The 21,761-nt window shown below is 45.8% G+C and overlaps 1 protein-coding gene across 1 annotated transcript in view; it reads right to left on the reverse strand.

Moving 5' to 3' along the window:
- Positions 1-21,761, reverse strand: part of p4ha1a (prolyl 4-hydroxylase, alpha polypeptide I a) — a 38,366-nt gene that overhangs the window by 13,902 nt on the left and 2,703 nt on the right. The window contains exons 2-9 of the mRNA XM_079493523.1: positions 12,772-12,865; positions 12,469-12,565; positions 9,307-9,458; positions 8,157-8,294; positions 6,668-7,003; positions 2,254-2,534; positions 1,755-1,931; positions 233-303 (exon numbers count right to left, since the gene is read on the reverse strand). Of these exons, the coding sequence (XP_079349649.1) occupies positions 233-303; positions 1,755-1,931; positions 2,254-2,534; positions 6,668-7,003; positions 8,157-8,294; positions 9,307-9,458; positions 12,469-12,565; positions 12,772-12,865 (1,346 nt within the window). The remainder of the gene's footprint in view (positions 1-232; positions 304-1,754; positions 1,932-2,253; positions 2,535-6,667; positions 7,004-8,156; positions 8,295-9,306; positions 9,459-12,468; positions 12,566-12,771; positions 12,866-21,761) is intronic.

Below are 21,761 nucleotides of genomic sequence, written 5' to 3' on the forward strand. Positions count from 1 at the left end.
GTTTTTCAGAAAACTGTCATGATTTAGAAGACATTTTTTTTAAATTCGACGTCAGGCCTAAATGGGCTGTTCATAGTCTAGTTTCGGTGAAGAGGTGACCAACATGACGTCACGTTGCGGTGGTCACTGCTCACACAACACATCTCTCTGTTTTTACTGACCAGTGCAGATGGTGGTCACCTCTTCACTGAACACTGGACTATGATGAATAGGCCTTCATTTAGCCTCTTACCTCTTGGACACTCTGTAGTGAGCTGTGGTCAGTTTCCCTGTGTTTGGGTCATGAACTGTGGCACGTCTTAACTGAGAGAGAGAGACAGAGAGAGAGACAGATAGAGAGAGACAGAGACAGAGACAGAGACAGAGACAGACAGAGACAGACAGACAGACAGACAGAGATCACTTTACAACTAAATTCAATGGAGCTTTATCGGCATGAGAAAACATGACACAACACGTTTACATTGCCAAGGCAAAAGTGGAACAAAGCAATCAAAACAAAATAATGAAATATAAATGGGAATACATGAATGTGTATGTGCTGCATTGCAACTTGTAACTATACGACACTATCAACTATTGTCTGTCAGAAATAGTTCATACAACCATAAACTGTAGTTAGTTGACAACATGTCTTAGTGTAATAACCCATTTAGGCCTGACGTCGAAATAAAAAAAACGTTCGCTCCGAAAGAATATATATTCAAAGATTTGTGCCGCATTTTTACGATTTTTCAAAAATAGCAGACCTACAAGCTCGTAGCGCGCCACTCGGTGGCGCGCTATGAGCTTGTAGATCTGCTATTTTTCAATAGCTAAAGTATAACATAATGCTTAGTTAAAACACCAAAAGGGGTTCCCGTCTAGAATGGGATAAGGCAGTGGTTTTCAACCAGTGGTCCTTGAGGGGGGGTTCCAGGTGGTCCCCGGCTAAATGATGGAGAGTTGGTAACCAAATGGACCCTTATTAGATCTTTAACTCTCGACTCTTAAGAGTGTAAAATGAAACCAAATGGACCTTTCAATTTTACACTCTCAAGAGTTAAATTATTGTTAAATACCTGCATAAGGCTTAATTTACAAGATAAGAAGTCTACACAATTAGAGCATGTAAAATAACGTTTGCCTGTTCTCTGTCTTGTGGACAAAATACTATCCAAACACCAAAATATTCTTTCGTTTTGGGTCTGTGAGGCTAAATGCCATCAAATGTGGCCAAATTTGGACTGCCATTGGATTTTTTTTAATTTTCGTTTTTTTCATGTCACATGAAAGCAGGGAATCATAGCTTCAAATTGACATATTGGTTGTTCAGTTTGACCCACCAGTTTTGGAGATATGGCCTATAGAGTAATGTCTTGCAGAGAAACAGCGAGTTGAGAAAACAGGCTTGAAAGGTTCACTTCTGTGGTCTCTAACATTACACCTAGCTACATGTTTAAGCATGTATTTCATGTTTACATGTCTTCTGTGGTCTCTAACATTACACCTAGCTACATATGTTTCATATTTACATGTCGATTTCAGCTCTGACATTTATTTCAGACATGCTCTAGTATGTGAAGAGTCTGCCTGTGCTATTAACTCATTTTGGATAAAATATAAATAAATTCAGTTTTTCTCCTCTGGTGAAGGTTGCACGATGGCAGTCTCTCAGTCAAACCTGGTCACAAAAGGTGGTCGGAAGGTTGAAAACCACTGGTACTATTAAAGGGGTTATGGCGCCCTCCAGTGGCGACGGCGTGAACTCTCACCCTGGGCTTGGCCAGCTCCTTGACCTTCTCCATCTCCTGCTCCGACACCACGTCCAGGTAGCGCACGATGTAGGGGCTGTCCCACTCGTCCTCCTGCTTCACCGGACCAATCACGTACAACGGGTGGCGCTTGTTGTCGTAGTAGCGACAGAACAGCCGGCTCTGCCTGCGCGGCGTCTGATGGAGGGGGGTAGAGATAGAGAGAGAGAGAGAGAGAGAGAGAGAGAGAGAGAGAGAGAGAGAGAGAGAGGAAGAGAGAGGATAGAGAGAGAGAGAGAGAGAGAGAGGAAGAGAGAGAGGATAGAGAGAGAGGATAGAGAGAGAGAGAGAGAGAGAGAGAGAGAGTCATTTAAGCAGAAAGAAAGAGACGGTGAGATAAGTATTCGGTGAGCTTAAGGCCGTTTCAAACGGGCAGCGAGTAATGCAGTGTTAATTTTTTCAGCAGATTGTGTGTGTGCGTGCGTGCGTGCGTGCGTGCGTGCGTGCATGCATCTCCTACCAGCTTGAGTCCCTCTCCTCGGCACAGCTTCTCGTATTTCCTCCTCTCGGGCAGGTAGTCGGTTTTGAACGTGGGACGACCTTTCTCCTTCGTCTCCTTTGTCTCCTTCTCCTTCGTCTCCCTCGTCTCCCTCTTCTCCCTCTCCGCTCCCTTCCCCCCGCCTCCTTCTCCTCCCTCCTTCTTCCTCGCCTCCTCCTCCTCCTCCTCCTCTGCCTTCTTCTGCTTGGTCAGCTGGTATTCAAAGTACTTCAGGTTACCGTTGGCCCGCTGGTGGTCAGGGTCTGACAGAGAGAGAGAGAGGGCGAGAGAGAGAGAGACATGAGGACACGATTAACTCAACCCGGATCTACAGATTGTAGATCTGCTATTTTTTTTAAATCGTGAAAATGTGGTGCAAATCTTTGAATATATATTCTCTCAGAGCTAACGTTTTTAACTCAAATCTTTGCTTCTGGAGGGGGTCCCTGGAACAACATATTTTCAGATGGGGGTCGGCATATATTTTTGGGGGTCCTTGACAGGACAATGTTTGAGAACGACTGACATAGAAACATGATTTTCTTTTCAGAAAACTGTCAGGATTTAGAAGGCATTTGTAGAATGGTCCTCAAATGGGTTAACTGGTGCACAAAGGAGTGCCTGGGGCTCAGTCTAACCTTACATGGAGATCCTCCTGACGCCTGTGTAATGGTAGCAATTACTATTCACTGTTCAGAACATGGTCGGCTTCAATGGCTTAGCTATTTCACAATGTTAACTTTCCAGGAAGATAAAGGCTTTAGATTCTATTTCTATTGGCGTGTGTTACTTACGAGTGAGTACGGATGAGGACCCAAATGCAGGCGACAGCAGGGAGAGCAATTAAACTTAGAAGGATTTATTAAATAAACTGAGGTTGTTCCATAAACAGGGCAAAGAAGGCAGGAAAAATCACAGAAAATATACAGGAACTCACAGGGAACTACGACCCAACAGGTACACTTCGTCAGTATACATGACGAAGGCCCCTGAGGCCCAAACGTTGTATTGTTTTCCGCTTTGTTGTCAATAACTTGTTTTGGGAGCTTTTAAAACGGTGTGCGGATCTCCTCTTTCCTTTCTTAGCTATTCTTTTGGATCCTGCACCCGTTGAAATTAATTTGTGGATGTGCGTGGTTTCCATTTCTTTCTGTCGTTCCTACCCGTTTGTTTTTTGTCTCGCTAGTCGCTAAGAGTTGGAACACAAGAGTGATATACTATATATATATATATATATATATATATATATATATATATATAAACACTATACTGTATACTATATATAATGGGTAGGGCCTAAAATTACAGGGAATCTTGGTATGCCTCCCAGGCTAAGAGCGAGTAGACTTATATTGAGCATTAGTGAGGACCAATAGGCTCTATGCACAGTATAGTAGCCTTAGTGAGGACCAATAGGCTCTATGCACAGTATAGTAGCATTAGTGAGGGCCAATAGGCTCTATGCACAGTATAGTAGCATTAGTGAGGACCAATAGGCTCTATGCACAGTATAGTAGCCTTAGTGAGGACCAATAGGCTCTATACACAGTATAGTAGCCTTAGTGAGGACCAATAGGCTCTATGCACAGTATAGTAGCATTAGTGAGGGCCAATAGGCTCTATGCACAGTATAGTAGCATTAGTGAGGACCAATAGGCTCTATGCACAGTATAGTAGCCTTAGTGAGGGCCAATAGGCTCTATGCAGCCTTAGTGAGGACCAATAGGCTCTATGCACAGTATAGTAGCCTTAGTGAGGGCCAATAGGCTCTATGCACAGTATAGTAGCATTAGTGAGGACCAATAGGCTCTATGCACAGTATAGTAGCCTTAGTGAGGGCCAATAGGCTCTATGCACAGTATAGTAGCCTTAGTGAGGGCCAATAGGCTCTATGCACAGTATAGTAGCATTAGTGAGGACCAATAGGCTCTATGCACAGTATAGTAGCATTAGTGAGGACCAATAAGCTCTATGCACAGTATAGTAGCATTAGTGAGGACCAATAGGCTCTATGCACAGTATAGTAGCCTCATTAGGGAGGACCAATAGGCTCTATGCACAGTATAGTAGCATTAGTGAGGACCAATAGGCTCTATGCACAGTATAATAGCCTCATTAGTGAGGACCAATAGGCTCTATGCACAGTATAGTAGCCTTAGTGAGGACCAATAGGCTCTATGCACAGTATAGTAGCCTTAGTGAGGACCAATAGGCTCTATGCACAGTATAGTAGCCTCATTAGGGAGGACCAATAGGCTCTATGCACAGTATAGTAGCCTCATTAGGGAGGACCAATAGGCTCTATGCACAGTATAGTAGCCTCATTAGGGAGGACCAATAGGCTCTATGCACAGTATAGTAGCATTAGTGAGGACCAATAGGCTCTATGCACAGTATAGTAGCCTCATTAGGGAGGACCAATAGGCTCTATGCACAGTATAGTAGCATTAGTGAGGACCAATAGGCTCTATGCACAGTATAGTAGCCTCATTAGGGAGGACCAATAGGCTCTATGCACAGTATAGTAGCATTAGTGAGGACCAATAGGCTCTATGCACAGTATAATAGCCTCATTAGTGAGGACCAATAGGCTCTATGCACAGTATAGTAGCCTTAGTGAGGACCAATAGGCTCTATGCACAGTATAGTAGCCTTAGTGAGGGCCAATAGGCTCTATGCACAGTATAGTAGCCTCATTAGGGAGGACCAATAGGCTCTATGCACAGTATAGTAGCCTTAGTGAGGACCAATAGGCTCTATGCACAGTATAGTAGCCTTAGTGAGGACCAATAGGCTCTATGCACAGTATAGTAGCATTAGTGAGGACCAATAGGCTCTATGCACAGTATAGTAGCATTAGTGAGGACCAATAGGCTCTATGCACAGTATAGTAGCATTAGTGAGGGCCAATAGGCTCTATGCACAGTATAGTAGCCTCATTAGGGAGGACCAATAGGCTCTATGCACAGTATAGTAGCCTCATTAGTGAGGACCAATAGGCTCTATGCACAGTATAGTAGCCTTAGTGAGGGCCAATAGGCTCTATGCACAGTATAGTAGCATTAGTGAGGACCAATAGGCTCTATGCACAGTATAGTAGCCTCATTAGTGAGGACCAATAGGCTCTATGCACAGTATAGTAGCATTAGTGAGGGCCAATAGGCTCTATGCACAGTATAGTAGCATTAGTGAGGACCAATCGGCTCTATGCACAGTATAGTAGCCTTAGTGAGGACCAATAGGCTCTATGCACAGTATAGTAGCATTAGTGAGGGCCAATAGGCTCTATGCACAGTATAGTAGCCATAGTGAGGGCCAATAGGCTCTATGCAGCCTTAGTGAGGGCCAATAGGCTCTATGCACAGTATAGTAGCCTTAGTGAGGGCCAATAGGCTCTATGCAGCCTTAGTGAGGGCCAATAGGCTCTATGCACAGTATAGTAGCATTAGTGAGGACCAATAGGCTCTATGCACAGTACAGTAGCCTTAGTGAGGGCCAATAGGCTCTATGCAGCCTTAGTGAGGACCAATAGGCTCTATGCACAGTATAGTAGCCTTAGTGAGGACCAATAGGCTATATGCACAGTATAGTAGCATTAGTGAGGACCAATAGGCTCTATGCACAGTATAGTAGCCTTAGTGAGGACCAATAGGCTCTATGCACAGTATAGTAGCCTTAGTGAGGGCCAATAGGCTCTATGCACAGTATAGTAGCCTCATTAGGGAGGACCAATAGGCTCTATGCACAGTATAGTAGCCTCATTAGGGAGGACCAATAGGCTCTATGCACAGTATAGTAGCCTTAGTGAGGACCAATAGGCTATATGCACAGTATAGTAGCATTAGTGAGGACCAATAGGCTCTATGCACAGTATAGTAGCCTTAGTGAGGACCAATAGGCTCTATGCACAGTATAGTAGCCTTAGTGAGGACCAATAGGCTCTATGCACAGTATAGTAGCATTAGTGAGGGCCAATAGGCTCTATGCACAGTATAGTAGCCTCATTAGGGAGGACCAATAGGCTCTATGCACAGTATAGTAGCCTCATTAGTGAGGACCAATAGGCTCTATGCACAGTATAGTAGCCTCATTAGGGAGGACCAATAGGCTCTATGCACAGTATAGTAGCCTCATTAGGGAGGACCAATAGGCTCTATGCACAGTATAGTAGCCTCATTAGGGAGGACCAATAGGCTCTATGCACAGTATAGTAGCCTCATTAGGGAGGACCAATAGGCTCACAGTATAGTAGCCTCATTAGTGAGGGCCAATAGGCTCTATGCACAGTATAGTAGCCTCATTAGGCTACTATACTGTGCATAGAGCCTATTGGCTCTGTTCCGTTCAGCACAGAGAGGTTCTCAAACGCTTTAAGCAGCGGGGCTGCTGCACTCACCCAGCTGCAGCAGTCTCCTGGTGTGCTCCAGGGCCCTCTCCAGCTCCCCCTGCTGGTAGATGGCATAGCTGAGGTAGTCCAGGACGGTGACGGCGGTCACGGTGGCCTCGTCAGCGCGGGGGGCGTGGTCCAGCTGGTCCACGGCGTTAGCGTCGTTAGCTTTGTTAGCGTCGTTAGCTTTGTTAGCGTCGTTAGCGCGGTCCAGCTGCGCCAGCGCCTCCTCCATCCACAGCTCCGTGTGGTAGTAGTCGGCCTCAGAGTACGCCACCTTGCCCAGGTCGAAGCAGTCGTCCGCCGTCAGCTTGGCCCGGTAGCGCACGTCGTCTGAGGACGTTCCTGGTAGAGAGACACAGAGAGAGAGAGAGATATTATTATGGAAATCCGTCGCGGACATCGTGACGAGGCTGGCGCGTTATGATGACGTAACCGGAAATCAAACTATAACTCGCTTGCAAGGGCTTCTGGGAAACTGAGTCCAATGCAAAGTGAACGAGGGGGTAGAGACGATCTTATCTCGCTTTGCTCTTTGTCTGTGAGGCGGATCGCGGGAGTGGCTTTTTTGTCGGCTCAATAACAAATCGGGGGACTATTTTTAGGGGGATTTTCATGGATCAAAGGCGTAAATACTTCGGCGTTATGCTCCAAAGGTAATTAAACTATATGGTATATAAAGATACCAGACAGTGGCCTTGTGGTTAGAGTGTCCGCCCTGAAACTGGGAGGTTGTGGTTCGATCCCCGGCCTAGTCATACCGAAGACTGTAAAAATGTGCCTCCCTGCTTGGCACTCAGCATCAAAGGGTTGGATTGGGGCTCAAATCAACTAATCAAATGATTCCCGAGTGCGGCACGGCTGCAGCTCACTGCTCCTTGGCTGCAGCTCACTGCTCCTTGGCTGCAGCTCACTGCTCCTTGGCTGGAGCTCACCGTTCCTTGGCTGCAGCTCACTGCTCCTTGGCTGCAGCTCACCGTTCCTTGGCTGCGGCTCACCGCTCCAAGAGATGGGTCAAATGCTCAATTATACTATTGCTTATTATACTAACGCGTGGAATGTGTTAAAATGTCAACCGCCGGAGGCACATAATTCAACAGGTCCAAACAACCACGTTGGCACTCAGAGGCTGCCAGCAGGAAAGTACAAAGCAAGTAATGTTTTGTTTTTTGTTTTTTGTTACATCTAAAAGTGTTTTATATAACAAATTAAAGCTCTATATTCTGACAGCAATCATTCACAAACAGTGGGTCGGGACCCATTTGTGGGAAGCCGATACATTTTTATGTGTATATTGTTTGTTTCCTACATTTAATGACATCCTACATGAATCATTTAATCGGTCGGTTGGTTTCCTTCAGGGCAGGCTGCAACGCGTTGTGAGCTGGTAGAGAGCCATCTTCATTGCACCACATTGGCGCACGAGCACACGCACGCATGCACGCGCACCCACACCCACACACACGCACACACACACACACACACACAGACGCCTCACCGGGCAGCGGTCCAGTGGATATGGTGCTGGTGTCCAGCTGGTAGGTGTCCTGCAGCCTCATCAGAGCCTTGGCCGCGCCCACCTGGTCGTCATCGTTGGGGAAGTGCTGCCTCTGGATGGTCAGGTTGGAGATGAACGCTAGTGGACGCACAGAGAACACAGGGTTAAAACCCATTAAGACCTGAGAGACCAGAGGTTGGACACACAGAGAACACAGGTTTTTTTTTTTTATAATATTTTTTTATCCCACGATTTTGTAACCCATTTTTCACCCCTGTGTCAATTATCTAATGTGATCCTGGGCTCTACACACCCTCCGCCAACCTAGTCCCCATATATGGGGGACATGGGGAGAGCAACGGACTTGAACTCATGCTTCCTTCATGCCTGAGTGTCCAGGTCGCTCCTTTACACCTGACAGGGGGGAGTTTCCCTGGTTGGACGTAGCGCGTGGAAGGAACACGTTATTCCAACCAGTTCCTTTCCCCTCCATCAGGTGCCCCGGCTGGTCAGGGGGAGGCAGTTTAGAGTAGAGAGAGAACACAGGTTTAAAACACATTTAGACCTGAGAGACCAGATTCTACTAAACGTCTTCTAAATCATGACAGTTTTCTGAAAAACCTACTGTATGTTTCAAATGTCAGTGGTGCTCAAACTATTTAATGTCAAGGACCCCAAAAAATATATGTAATTGTCCGACCGCCCGACCCACATCTGAAAAGAATTTGTTCGAAGACGTTGTTACCTGTACCCCTGAAGTGTGTGTGGGTATTTGTCCAAGATTTGCTGACTGCATTCTGTACAGCACCTTGTAAATATTTATGTATTGTATCTCTTACATGGACATAAATTAAATGATTAGAATGTGTGCGTGCGTGCCGTGCGTACCAGGGGCGGCGGTGGCTCAGTGGTAGAGTGGCTGGATGGTAACCGCAAGGTTGCCAGTTCGAACCCGGGCTCCCCCAGAGTTAATGTCGAAGTGTCCTTGAGCAAGACACTGAACCACTAATTACTCCTGATGTGCAGGTTGGTGCCTTGCATGGTTTCTTCCGGCATCGGTGTATGAATGTGTGTGTGAAATTCTGTGAATGTAATGCACAACCTCTGTAAAGCGCCTTGGATAAAGGCGCTATATAAATGCACCATTTACCATCAGACATGTCAGTGAGAACCAGGCTCTCCAGCTCTCCCCACTCCGTGTTGAGTCTCTTCATGAGTTTGAAGGCGTTGACGGGATGGCCCAGGAAGCCCTCTGGGTCCTGAGTGGCCGCGGTCGACACCGCGTCCAGCTTCTCTGCCCACCTGCACGCACACACACACACACCAAGGTTATTGTAGTTAACTAAAACTAATGAAAAAACTAAAATGAACCGATTCCATGATGTTACCATAGGCGGGGTCGTGAGGCTACTGCCAGGCAGAGTAATCTAGTAAGAGAGTGGCGACACTAGCGTTGACTCCCATTGTAACAATGGAATGCGGAAGTGCTCATTCTATCTCAATGGGATAGTTCCAATGTTTGGAACTATAGCCTATAGGCACCCGCTTTGCGGCGAGATCAAAGCGTGTCGCTACTCTCCTACTCTACACTCTGGTGCCAGTGAAATGCGCGACATAAGCAAAGAAGAAGAGCCACATCCGCCCGACCCGGAAGTGATAGCCCTCCATATGTGTAGTTCAGCCTCACTCTAGACTGTGTTCCAACACTCTGTAGTCTAGTCTCTCTCTAGACTGTGTTCCAACACTCTGTAGTCTAGTCTCTCTCTAGGCTGTGTACCAACACTCTGTAGTCTAGTCTCTCTAGGCTGTGTACCAACGCGTGGACGATTCATTTCCTTAGCGCGATCTTGGATTAATGTTTTATAAAGTCCCAAACATGGTATACTTTGTCCCATTTTGAGTACCCACTAATAACCCTGTGCGCGTGCACGTGTACCGCGGATTCTCATGTAGGGTGTTTCTACAATGGGAGGCCTGTGGAGGCTAGCTAACGGAAGAGAAAACAAGGTACCAATAATATTTGGTAACACACTGTAATTTTAGCTCCAAAATTTGTGTAGGTTTATTTTACCAATGTGCATGCATTACGCACACGCACGCACGCACGCACGCACGCACGCACGCACGCACGCACGCACGCACGCACGCACGCACGCACGCACGCACACGCACACGCACACTTTAGCTCCAAAATCTGTGTAGGTTTATTTTACCAATGTGCATGCATTACGCACACGCACGCACACACGCACGCACGCACGCACGCACTTTAGCTCCAAAATCTGTGTAGGTTTATTTTACCAATGTGCATGCATTACGCACACGCACGCACGCACGCACGCACGCACGCACGCACGCACACACACAAGCTCCAAAATCTGTGTAGGTTTATTTTACCAATGTGCATGCATTACGCACACGCACGCACACACGCACGCACGCTCGCACGCACGCACACACACACACACTTTAGCTCCAAAATCTGTGTAGGTTTATTTTACCAATGTGCATGAACGCACCCACGCCTTTTCCCACTTTGCCTGAGGTGGTTATTCAATATGTTTGCACAAACCTTGGTTCCAACATCAGACACACCCTGCCTGCCACTGTGCTCTCAGGTTTAATATGTGGTCCCTGTATGGAGAACCAACACTATTGTCACCCAGTAATCACCGAGGGACCAGAACAGCAACCTGATCCATCACCACTGTACCTGGACCTACCCAGCAGCATCCTGTTTAACCCATTTAGGCCTGACATCGAAATAAAAAAAACGTTTGCTCTGAAAGAATATAAATTCAAAGATTTGTGCCGCATTTTTACGATTTTTCAAAATATAGCAGACCTACAAGCTCGTAGCGCGCCACTCGGTGGCGCGCTATGAGCTTGTAGATCTGCTATTTTTCAATAGCTAAAGTATAACATAATGCTTAGTTAAAACACCAAAAGGGGTTCCCGTCCAGAATGGATTAAAATGCAGGCCATGGTCCCACCCTCAGCTGAAACTCTGTGACGTACTGCATATAACAGGAGAGATGTGCCTTTTTTAATGTCTGGAGCTGATCCACCATGCTGTCTTTGTAGGTGTGGGGGGGAGTTTTGGTGGTGCTGGTCGATATGGACAAAATATAAAAAATATTGTGAGGCAGTCTGCACTGTCAGATTGGTTGGTTACTTCACTTACACTCAAATCGATGCGTTGCTGGCTTGAAAACCTGTTCTGCTAGGGAGGCATCGTATTACCCAGCATAGATTTAGGCTGGTGTCCCTATTTTGGGCATTCCACATTAGAGGTGGAAACTTTCCAAAATCCTCGAAAATAGAATTAAATTATATATATTTAAACTCAAAACTGTAAAATAAGGGCTTGCCGTAAGTGGTTTAAGGCTAGCAGATCTACTGCTGCCAACAGATTGGACTTGCATAGAGAAACTGCATAGTTTCTTAACACGCAGGTTGGCAAGGCCGCGTTTACAGTCTGTCATTAGCAGCACAGCTACTGTAAATACAAGAGGATTTACTCTGTTCTCGCTGTGATAACAGATCACCTCTGAGCTCCATAAACACTGTAACATCTGTACCGTTGGGAGGGAGGTGTGTCCCCGCAAAACCTTTACACTGTTGGGAGGGAGGTGTGTCCCCGCAAAACCTTTACACTGTTGGGAGGGAGGTGTGTCCCCGCAAAACCTTTACACTGTTGGGAGGGAGGTGTGTCCCCGCAAAACCTTTACACTGTTGGGAGGGAGGTGTGTCCCCGCAAAACCTTTACACTGTTGGGAGGGAGGTGTGTCCCCGCAAAACCTTTACACTGTTGGGAGGGAGGTGTGTCCCCGCAAAACCTTTACACCGAAAACAACAAAGGACGCGTTGGTGCAGAGGTGAAAGACATGCACCTCCTCCAGAGACACATGGGCCCCTAATGTCTGTCTCTCCTACACTGTCTCCCTCTCAGCTGTCCTACTGTCTGTCTCTCCTACGCTGTCTCCCTCTCAGCTGTCCTACTGCCTGTCTCTCCTACACTGTCTCCCTCTCAGCTGTCCTACTGTCTGTCTCTCCTGCACTGTCTCCCTCTCAGCTGTCCTACTGTCTGTCTCTCCTACACTGTCTCCCTCTCAGCTGTCCTACTGTCTGTCTCTCCTGCACTGTCTCCCTCTCAGCTGTCCTAATGTCTGTCTCTCCTACACTGTCTCCCTCTCAGCTGTCCTACTGTCTGTCTCTCCTACACGGTCTCCCTCTCAGCTGTCCTGCTGTCTGTCTCTCTCTGTCCTGCTGTCTGTCTCTCTCTCTGTCTGTGGTGGACATGCAGTCTTACTTTTTGACCTGGTCCAGCTTCGTCTCCTCTGCTTTGATGTAGTCCTTCAGCGACGTCAGCAGGTCCTTCTCTGTGAAGACCAGGTCAATCATCTGGCCTGTTGGAAGTGAAAAGATTAGAAAGTGAAAAGTCTGAATTATCTATCCATCATCTATGTTTGATGTTACAGTGTGTTCGCCTCACGTAGCCAGACAATTATCACTGCCTGGGGCCTTTTTTTGTTGCTACACGAGGCTAACAGTGTGTGGAGACCTTAACAGTGTGTGGTAACTTGTGAATGTATGAAATGAGAAGAATACACACCGATGGAGGAGAAGAAGTCAGGGCTGTCCGCAGCGGAGGAGACAGAGCAGCACAGCACACTGAGGAGCAGCACACAGCAACACACCGCCTGCATCTACACAGAGACACAGAGAGAGATCAGACTGAGGAGCAGCACACAGCAACACACCACCTGCATCTACACAGAGACACACAGAGAGATCAGACTGAGGAGCAGCACACAGCAACACACCGCCTGCATCTACACAGAGACACAGAGAGAGATCAGACTGAGGAGCAGCACACAGCAACACACCGCCTGCATCTACACAGAGAGAGAGAGAGAGATCAGACTGAGGAGCAGCACACAGCAACACACCGCCTGCATCTACACAGAGACACAGAGAGAGATCAGACTGAGGAGCAGCACACACCAACACACCGCCTGCATCTACACAGAGAGAGAGAGATTTGATTTGAAAAAGTCCTTAACCCATTTTGGCCTGACCTCGAAATTAAAAACAAATATTCTAAATCCTCCCGTTTTCTGAAATAAATATTTTCACGATTTTTCAAAAATAGCAGACCTACAAGCTCGTAGCACGCCACTCGGTTGTAGATCTCAAGCTAAATGAGGATAAGACAGAAGTTCTCATAATCGGTTCTAGTGAGCAGAAAGAATCAATAATAAGCAGACTTGGCAACCTGACCAAGTAGAAAGTAACAGTACAGCAAAGAACTTGGCGGTCATTATTGATTCTGAATTGAATTTTAATTCACACATTAATCATGTTACCAAGATTGCCTTTTTTCACCTTAGAAATATTGCACGAATCAGACCCTGCAAAAACGCTGACGATGCAAAAACGCTGATCCATGCCTTAATTTTTTCTCGGCTTGATTACTGCAATGCACTTTTTTCTGGACTGCCAAAGAAAACAACTGACAGATTACAACTTGTCCAAAATGCGGCAGCCAGAGTTTTAACTGAAACTAAGATGAGAGAACCATATTACTCCAGTTTTAGCTTCACTGCATTGGCTTCCGGTTGTTTTTAGGATTGATTTTAAAATTATTTTACTTGTTTATAAAGCTCTCAATGGTCTCGTACCTTCCTACCTACATGACTGCCTGCCTAAATATGTCCCAAACCGCCCCCTCAGGTCTTCCACTGCTGGCCTGCTCGCTGTGCCTAAACAAATGGCAACTAAAAACACGGTGAAGCAGCTTTGGCTTCTAAATGGTAAATGGTGCATTTATATAGCGCCTTTATCCAAGGCGCTTTACATAGATTGTGCATTACATTCACACATTCATACACCGATTGCGGCGGAAGCCATGCAAGGTACCAACCAGCCCAAGGACACTTCGACATGTAGACAGGAGGAGCCGGGATTCGAACCGCCGACCCAAGGATCATTGGACGACCTGCTCTACCTCCTGAGCCAGTCGCCTACGGGCCGACGGCGTGGAACAAACTCCGACTATACCTTCGACAGGCAGCCTCTGTAGACACTTTTAAAGCACAGCTCAAGAGCTACTTCTATACTCTTGCTTTTAGTTGATCTTTTAAATTCCTTGTTATTCATGTCCTCACTGTATTGCATTACTGCTATTATTTGCCATGCTTTTCTTTTCTTTTTTTTTTTACATCAGGGAACTCCATATATGGGCTTAATTGTGACAGCAGGTCGCATTTAGGGATTTCCATCCCTGATGATGTCACGAGACCTGGGCACCATATATTTTCCCATGTACAGTATAGGGATTTTGAGTGATACACTGACTGACTGACTGACTGACTGACTGACTGACTGACTGACTGACTGACTGACTGACTGACTGACTGACTGACGGACGGACGGACGGACGGACGGACGGACGGACAGACGAGTAACATAGTACATAGTAAATGTGACCTGCAGTCGCAATCATTGAGGAAAGTTTATGCATAGAATTATGTGTACAAAAAATATAATAATAATCTGGGGACCCACCCCCCCCCCCCTCAAATAATTTGGCGACCCCCAGGTAGAGAACCCCTGCTTTAGCAAAGCACATGCACAGAAACGCCTGACTTACGAGTTAAACAGTACAAACACACACATGATTCGGGCTTATATGCAAATTGTTACACATAAGCAATTATTGATCGATATAAAACCGACCCAACAGAAGCCATTGTTCTTGGATCAATGAAATAAAGTTTTAACTCTCATCTGAATTGACCAGTACATTCCGATGATGTCACTGGCATGCAAGTTTCTCAAATGTTGCGCAGCCCTCCTCTGACACGATGCAAGAAGAAGGAGAAAAGGAACATCAATGAGGACCGATTATTGGTATATGAAGAAGTATATGGAGAAATGAAATGAAATGAAATCTATATTTACCCAGGGTATCTGGGCTAAGCTCAAGAACTTGTTTCCAGCCAGGCCCTGCTCATAGAACACATTTCATCGTAGTGGTTGATGCCTTGTTCAAGGGCATTTCAGCGGTGGTAATTTTAACGTGTCGGACGGCTGATTCGAACTGGGAACCTTCCGGTATCTAGACCGCGCCGCTATCCGTTCGGCCACCGCTGCCACAGAACCCAAGCCCAACTCATAGAACTGTACAAGAGGCAGATGCTTAAGAGAGCCTCCTCCCTCCTGGAGGTATCGGATCACCCACTTCGGTCTGAGTTTGACCTGTTGCCCTCAGGTCGTCGGCTGAGGGTGCTCCACTACAAAGACTAATGGGTTCAATCTATCCTTTGTCCCGGCTGCTATTCAACTGCTGAACAGCAGATAGCACTTTATTCCTGCCTCTTTGCACTTACTGCCACTAATGCACTTTTGCTACGAAAATGTCATGAATGTCATGAATTCTCTGTCTCTAGTGTCCTGTTCTTAGATCTTAGTCTTGTATTGAATGTTGTTGTTGTGTCTGTGTGTAATTGTCTCCACCAGGCCGAAGGCATGGGGAGAGAGTATGTTTTGCACTCCGTCCGTGTGTCCGTCCTTCCGTCCTTCCTTCCTTCCGTCCTTCCGTCCGTCTGTGAACAGCTAATCTCTGGCACCGTTAACCCGGTCGATGCCAAACTTTGCACACACACTCCCTGGATGCCAACGATGAACCTCTGCCCCGCATTTTCCAGAACGGCCTGTTATAGCGCCACCATGAGGCAGCTTTTCACATTTTTTACCTAAAACTGCACTGATCTGCGTGAAACGTTGCATGCACACTCCCTAGAGGCCAAGGACAAACCTTTGACCTGCATTTTCCGCATCTGCCTTTTATAGCGCCACCAGGAGGCCGACTTTTGTAAAACACATATTTTGATATTACTCCTCCAGATTCTGTCCAAAAATCTCACAAATCGTTACACAGTATCTCTATGGTCATGTGCTCAAGTCGGATCTGTCCGATATTTCATATTCCATCCTAATTGGCTATAATTGGCTTTTACAGTTTGCAAGATTGCCCCGTTTTGAACAAAAGCCTCAAATCAGGAACGCAGCATGCAATTTACGTGAAATCTTTCACACATTTTCTTACTAGGCTGAGGAATATATCCCACCCTTTTCACATTGGCCTGTTATAGCGCCACCAACAGGTTGATTTTTGCAAAACACATTTTTGGAACAAAATGCCTCAAATCATCCAATTGCCATCAAAGGCAAACATGTTTATATTACTCCTAAACATTTTGCCAAACATCTCACACAGTCCTATCCTCCTGGTGGAGACCTGTGCCCAGAAGGGCACTTTTTCTAGTTTTTACTATTATCTGGCTGCAAACCAATTTCCCGCAAGGGACAATAAAGCTAACCTTGAACCTTGAACCTTGAAGACACGGTTGAAAATGGGTGAAGGTCAGACTGTTTAGGCCTGACGTCGAAATAAATAAAAAGTCTTCTGAAAGAATATAATTATATTCAAAGATTTGTGCCACATTTTCACGATTTTTCAAAAATAGCAGACCTACAAGCTCGTAGATCTGCTATTTTTCAATAGCTAAAGTATAACATAATGCTTAGTTAAAACACCAAAACGGGTTCCCGTACAGCATGGGTTAGATAATGCTGCTATACTCTCCGATTCTCCAATGAACCAGGTTCAACTCATCGAACCAGAGGACTTACAGTACTGTAGGACGTCACTACATTTGAAACAGACCTAGAGGCTTACCATAACCACTGAATGCCTCTGCCTCATAATTAATTTTCACCTCAAAAGATAAAAATATCATCAAGTGAGGGGTTGACTGTCTGTACAGTATATTCAGCCAATCCTCAGTAGAGGAAACAGCTGCAACATTTCAAAATGAACTCATTGGCCCGTGTGTGAACCCGGCCTAGATCACCCTGAAAGCCCTTCAACTATAAGCACAGCCCAGGCGTTACAACAGTTACGACAGTCCTGACTTGTTTCACTGACGTCATTTTGGCATCGCGCCCTCACAGAATGTTCATTGGGAGCCTGGGAGCCCTGCACGGATCCAAGGGGGAAATACTTCTTTTCAACATCACAGCCAGGTCCTCAAGGCCGCGGGCTGCGGGATGCAGAGAACCAACAGCTCATAAGTTGACCACCCAAAATAACTATTACAGTGTCTGAAAGTCCAAGTGCCTTTTTTATGATGAATTGAAAACGGTGGACCTTCTTGTAAACAAGTCTAGTGCTTTATGGTCCACTCACAGTTAACAGTCTTTGTATTGAGTTGTGCTTGAAATGTACTGTAATTCTGCAAACTGTTAATAAATACTTCAATCAATCAATCCTTGCATGTCCTCTGACTGAAATACACCTCTAGTCGGTCTGTATCTAGATTTTAATCTTTGTAAGCCGTTTTCTTTCAATCGTTTCTTGTCGTTGCGTGTACCGTCTGTCTCTCTGTTTAAAACAAGGACCACCGTGGAAATTAGTAACTAATAAGTATTGACTTTAACTTATTTTAAGATGCACGTCTGTACCCAATAGCTGCTACACATTGGTTTTGAGTGTCAAATCAATCCAATTGTTTCTAATCAAACTTAATCTACTCACAGCCATGTGAACAGAACAAACGCTTGTATCTACTAGTATTACCAATACTGTACAGAGAAGAATAAACCTGTTAAACCACTGCTCTCTCTCAGTATGACTAACTACAGTAAATCATCAATCATAAAGCGCGCGAGAGAGAGGGGGGGAGAGGGGGGGGGGAGACAGAGAGAGAGAGAGAGAGAGAGAGAGGGGGGGGGGGGGAGAGAGAGAGAGAGAGAGAGACAGCAAAAGAGAGAGAAGTGGTGTGCCAACCATTCCAGTGTGATCCCAAATCATGCCTCAACAGTGAGTGACCTTTAGGACTATGAAATGCTGTGACTCCATCAACAGTTGTTTCTGCTCATACCGACTGTTATTATAAAACACGCTGGGCAACAGTGGGAACCATTGAGAACCAGGGACGTGCAAACATAGAATATCAAAGGGGGCTTCAGCCCCTGCCCTTTTACCCATCTGTAAAACAAACTGCCCTTTCCAGACCACGAATGCAGCATTTACTAATGGTGAAAGAAATGCAAATGCCTCTCCTCTCCTTTCCATGCCATGCTGATGATGCTGGAAGGCAGCATTCAGGAGAATTGTTTTTTTTCCCCGAAGTCTCCTGAACTTGAACAGATATTTTGCGTCGAACAAATCCATGTCGTACACCACATCTCTATAGCTAAAGAGCGCTGGGTTGCGCCCCGAGAATAGCTGATCTACAAGCTCTCACCGCGTCGCAGCTGTACATCTGCTATTTCCGCTATGTTTTGGTCCAAAAGTGCCCTCTTACAGGATTTTAGCACCCTGCCTCTCGAACACTCTCTGCTTGTCCCGGTTGAGAACTCACTCAGGCACGTTGCACGTTCCACGGGCACACAGACGCACTCGTTCTGTCTCATCCACACACCGTACCGTAATCATTCTGTCTCATCCACACACCGTACCGTAATCATTCTGTCTCATCCACACACCGTACCGTTCTGTCTCATCCACACACCGTACCGTAATCGTTCCGTCTCATCCACACACCGTACCGTAATCATTCTGTCTCATCCACACACCGTACCGTAATCGTTCTATCTCATCCACACACCGTACCGTAATCATTCTGTCTCATCCACACACCGTACCGTAATCGTTCTGTCTCATCCACACACCGTACCGCACTCGTTCTGATTACGGTACGGTGTGACACCGTACCGTAATCATTCTGTCTCATCCACACACCGTACCGTAATCATTCCGTCTCATCCACACACCGTACCGTAATCGTTCCGTCTCATCCACACACCGTACCGTAATCGTTCCGTCTCATCCACACACCGTACCGTAATCATTCTGTCTCATCCACACACCGTACCGTAATCATTTCCAAATATAGTATCTATGTCTCTGTCGGGAAAACCGACAAAACCTCACATGTCCAAAACAGTTACTACTTTTCAGGATTCAAGTCAAATTCAAAACCAGCAAAAAGTAGCAGATCTACAAGTTGGAAACTTGTGAGCATGTCGATCTGCTGCTTTTGCGAGACGCTAGACTATGATTAAGTTTACAAAAAACAAAACAAACAAAAAGAAAGAAACACAAAAAGTTCAAAATGGACATAAGAAGTTTCTGCCGGACAACAACATACGAATAACATATTGTTCACGCACGAGAGCGCACACACACTCTCCCCCACTCGCTTTCCATTTGCCACTCACAAAATACACACGCGCACAGCACACACACGCACGTTAACCTCCTTTTCAGACTGCTTTGTGGGGCTCTCCCAGTTATTTACGAGAGGGGTATTCACAGTAAATATGCAGCACAGGTTCAATGACGTGTTGGGTTGGGACTCCATTCCCAACCCAGCTCTGAATCTCAATTAGCTCAGTTTATTTACAACAAGGAAATCCAAACGTGCTTTATTTACACACGCAACATTAAGCATTAAGTAACTAATTCAGACACAACAGGAAGACTGTGCAGAACAACAGCATTCAGTTGGAAGAGGAACAGACCGGAAAGGTTTCTGGGAGTTTGCTCCAGATATGTCAAAGTCAAAGTCAAAGTCATACGATTTGTCACACACGTTACCGCAGTGAAATTTGTTCTCCGCATTTGACCCATCTCTTGGAGCGGTGAGCCGCAGCGTGCGCCGCGTTCGGGAATCATTTTATTAGTAGATCTGACCCCCAATCCATTCCCCTTGATGCTGAGTGTCAAGCAAGGAGGCATTGGGTCCCATTTTGTACAGTCTTTGGTATGACCGGGCCGGGGATCGAACCCCGACCTCCCAGTTTCAGGGCGGACACTCTAACCACAAGGCCACTGAGCTGGTAAATGTGTGGTGCACAAAAGTAGAAGAGTCATTTTAGGAAGAAAACTAGAGGGTGGGAACTCTATTTGGAGAATGGCAACCAAAAAAAGCCTCTCTACAAGTTCACAATGAGGTGCAATCAATGAGACTCATTGAGAATTTGTTTAGAGAGAGAGAGGGCTTTTTTTGTCTTTTTTTTATGTTTACCTATAATGATATGCCCATAATAGGGCTAATCAGGTTGAAAGGTAAATGGCGCATTTATATAGTGCCTTTATCCAAGGTGCTTTACATTGTGCATCACATTCACTCATTCACACACATTCATACACAGATGGCAGAAGAAACCATGCAAGGCACCAACCAGCACATCAGGAGCAATTAGGGGTTCAGAGTCTTGCTCAAGGACAATTCGACACTAACTCTGGGGGAGCCCGGGTTCGAACAGGCAACCTTGCCGTTACCATCCGGCCACTCTACCCCTGATCCACCGCCGCCGCCAGTGGTTAAATAATGTATGGTTGCAGACAAACACGCGTCTATAACATGTAGAAATAATGCATGAAATAACTGAATTTGAGATAAACTGCAAATGCTAGGGGCTGGGTGTGCATGGCAATTGCCCTCACCTAAAGACAGTGGTTCTCAACCCTTTCAGCGTATAGTGTAGAGATCAGTGATTCAATCACCACTGGGTCAATTAAGAGCTAAAGGCCATTGTAGTTTCAGTCCTGAACTGACACCACGGGCTGGTTACTGAAAGCGAGATCTAGTTTAGACGTGTATATAATAAAAACAAAAAACTAATGTCCAAACGTTGACTTCGTTTTGAATTAAATGGTATTTATTTACCGTCACTTCAGCAGGTTAAACAACGACAAAATCAACAGCCTTTGTTCTCATGATACAGTCAACAAACTGTTGCCTCTTTCACTTGAGAAGCACCTGTGCCTTGTGAGCCACTCCCTCATATAGCCTAGACAAGGACAAGTGGCCTTGGCCGTGATGTCAATTATAGAAATGAAATGCATAGAAAATAAATGGATAGAAAAGAAATGGCTCTTACAGCCATCATTCGACAGCCACTGATAAGCACTTGGTATGTAGGAGTCGAGGCATTCCATTTTAGTTTGACTCGGTTCCACAGATAAATATTGTGAAAACAGCAGATCTAGAAGCTCACCACGCCTCGCAACGCGGACCGTTGTGAGCTTGCAGATCTACGTTCAAAATGTTTCGCTCTTTCTTATATTATTTGACAATTTGGCCAATGTTAGCCCAGTTGTTATAGCATAGTAAAGCATAGTATAGCAAGGTAATCAACACACTATGCCATAGTTTGTTGAATACTTTGGATGCGGAGATGATCTTTTTTAAGTAGTAGCCTTGCCGAGCCATGAGGCCCATAGGGCAGGAGCCTATCTCCTGTTTCTGTAGCGTGAGGCAGCTTGATGTACAAGTACACCCCCTGGACATGACGCTAGTATGTCGCAGGGACTTACCCCCAATCCAACCCTTGATGTCGAGTGTCAAGCAGGGAGGCACTGGGTCCCATTTTTAGAGTCTTTGGTATGACCCGGGATTGAACCCCGACCTCCCAGTCTCAGGGTGGACACTCTACCCACAAGGCCACTGAGCTGATCTCATTTATTTTCTTTCTTTTGTTGATGTATTAAAAATAAACTTTAAACGGTCCTTAAATTGTCACTTC

Source organism: Electrona antarctica (genome assembly GCF_951216825.1).
Source record: "Electrona antarctica genome assembly, chromosome: 22".
Lineage (NCBI taxonomy): Eukaryota > Metazoa > Chordata > Actinopteri > Myctophiformes > Myctophidae > Electrona > Electrona antarctica.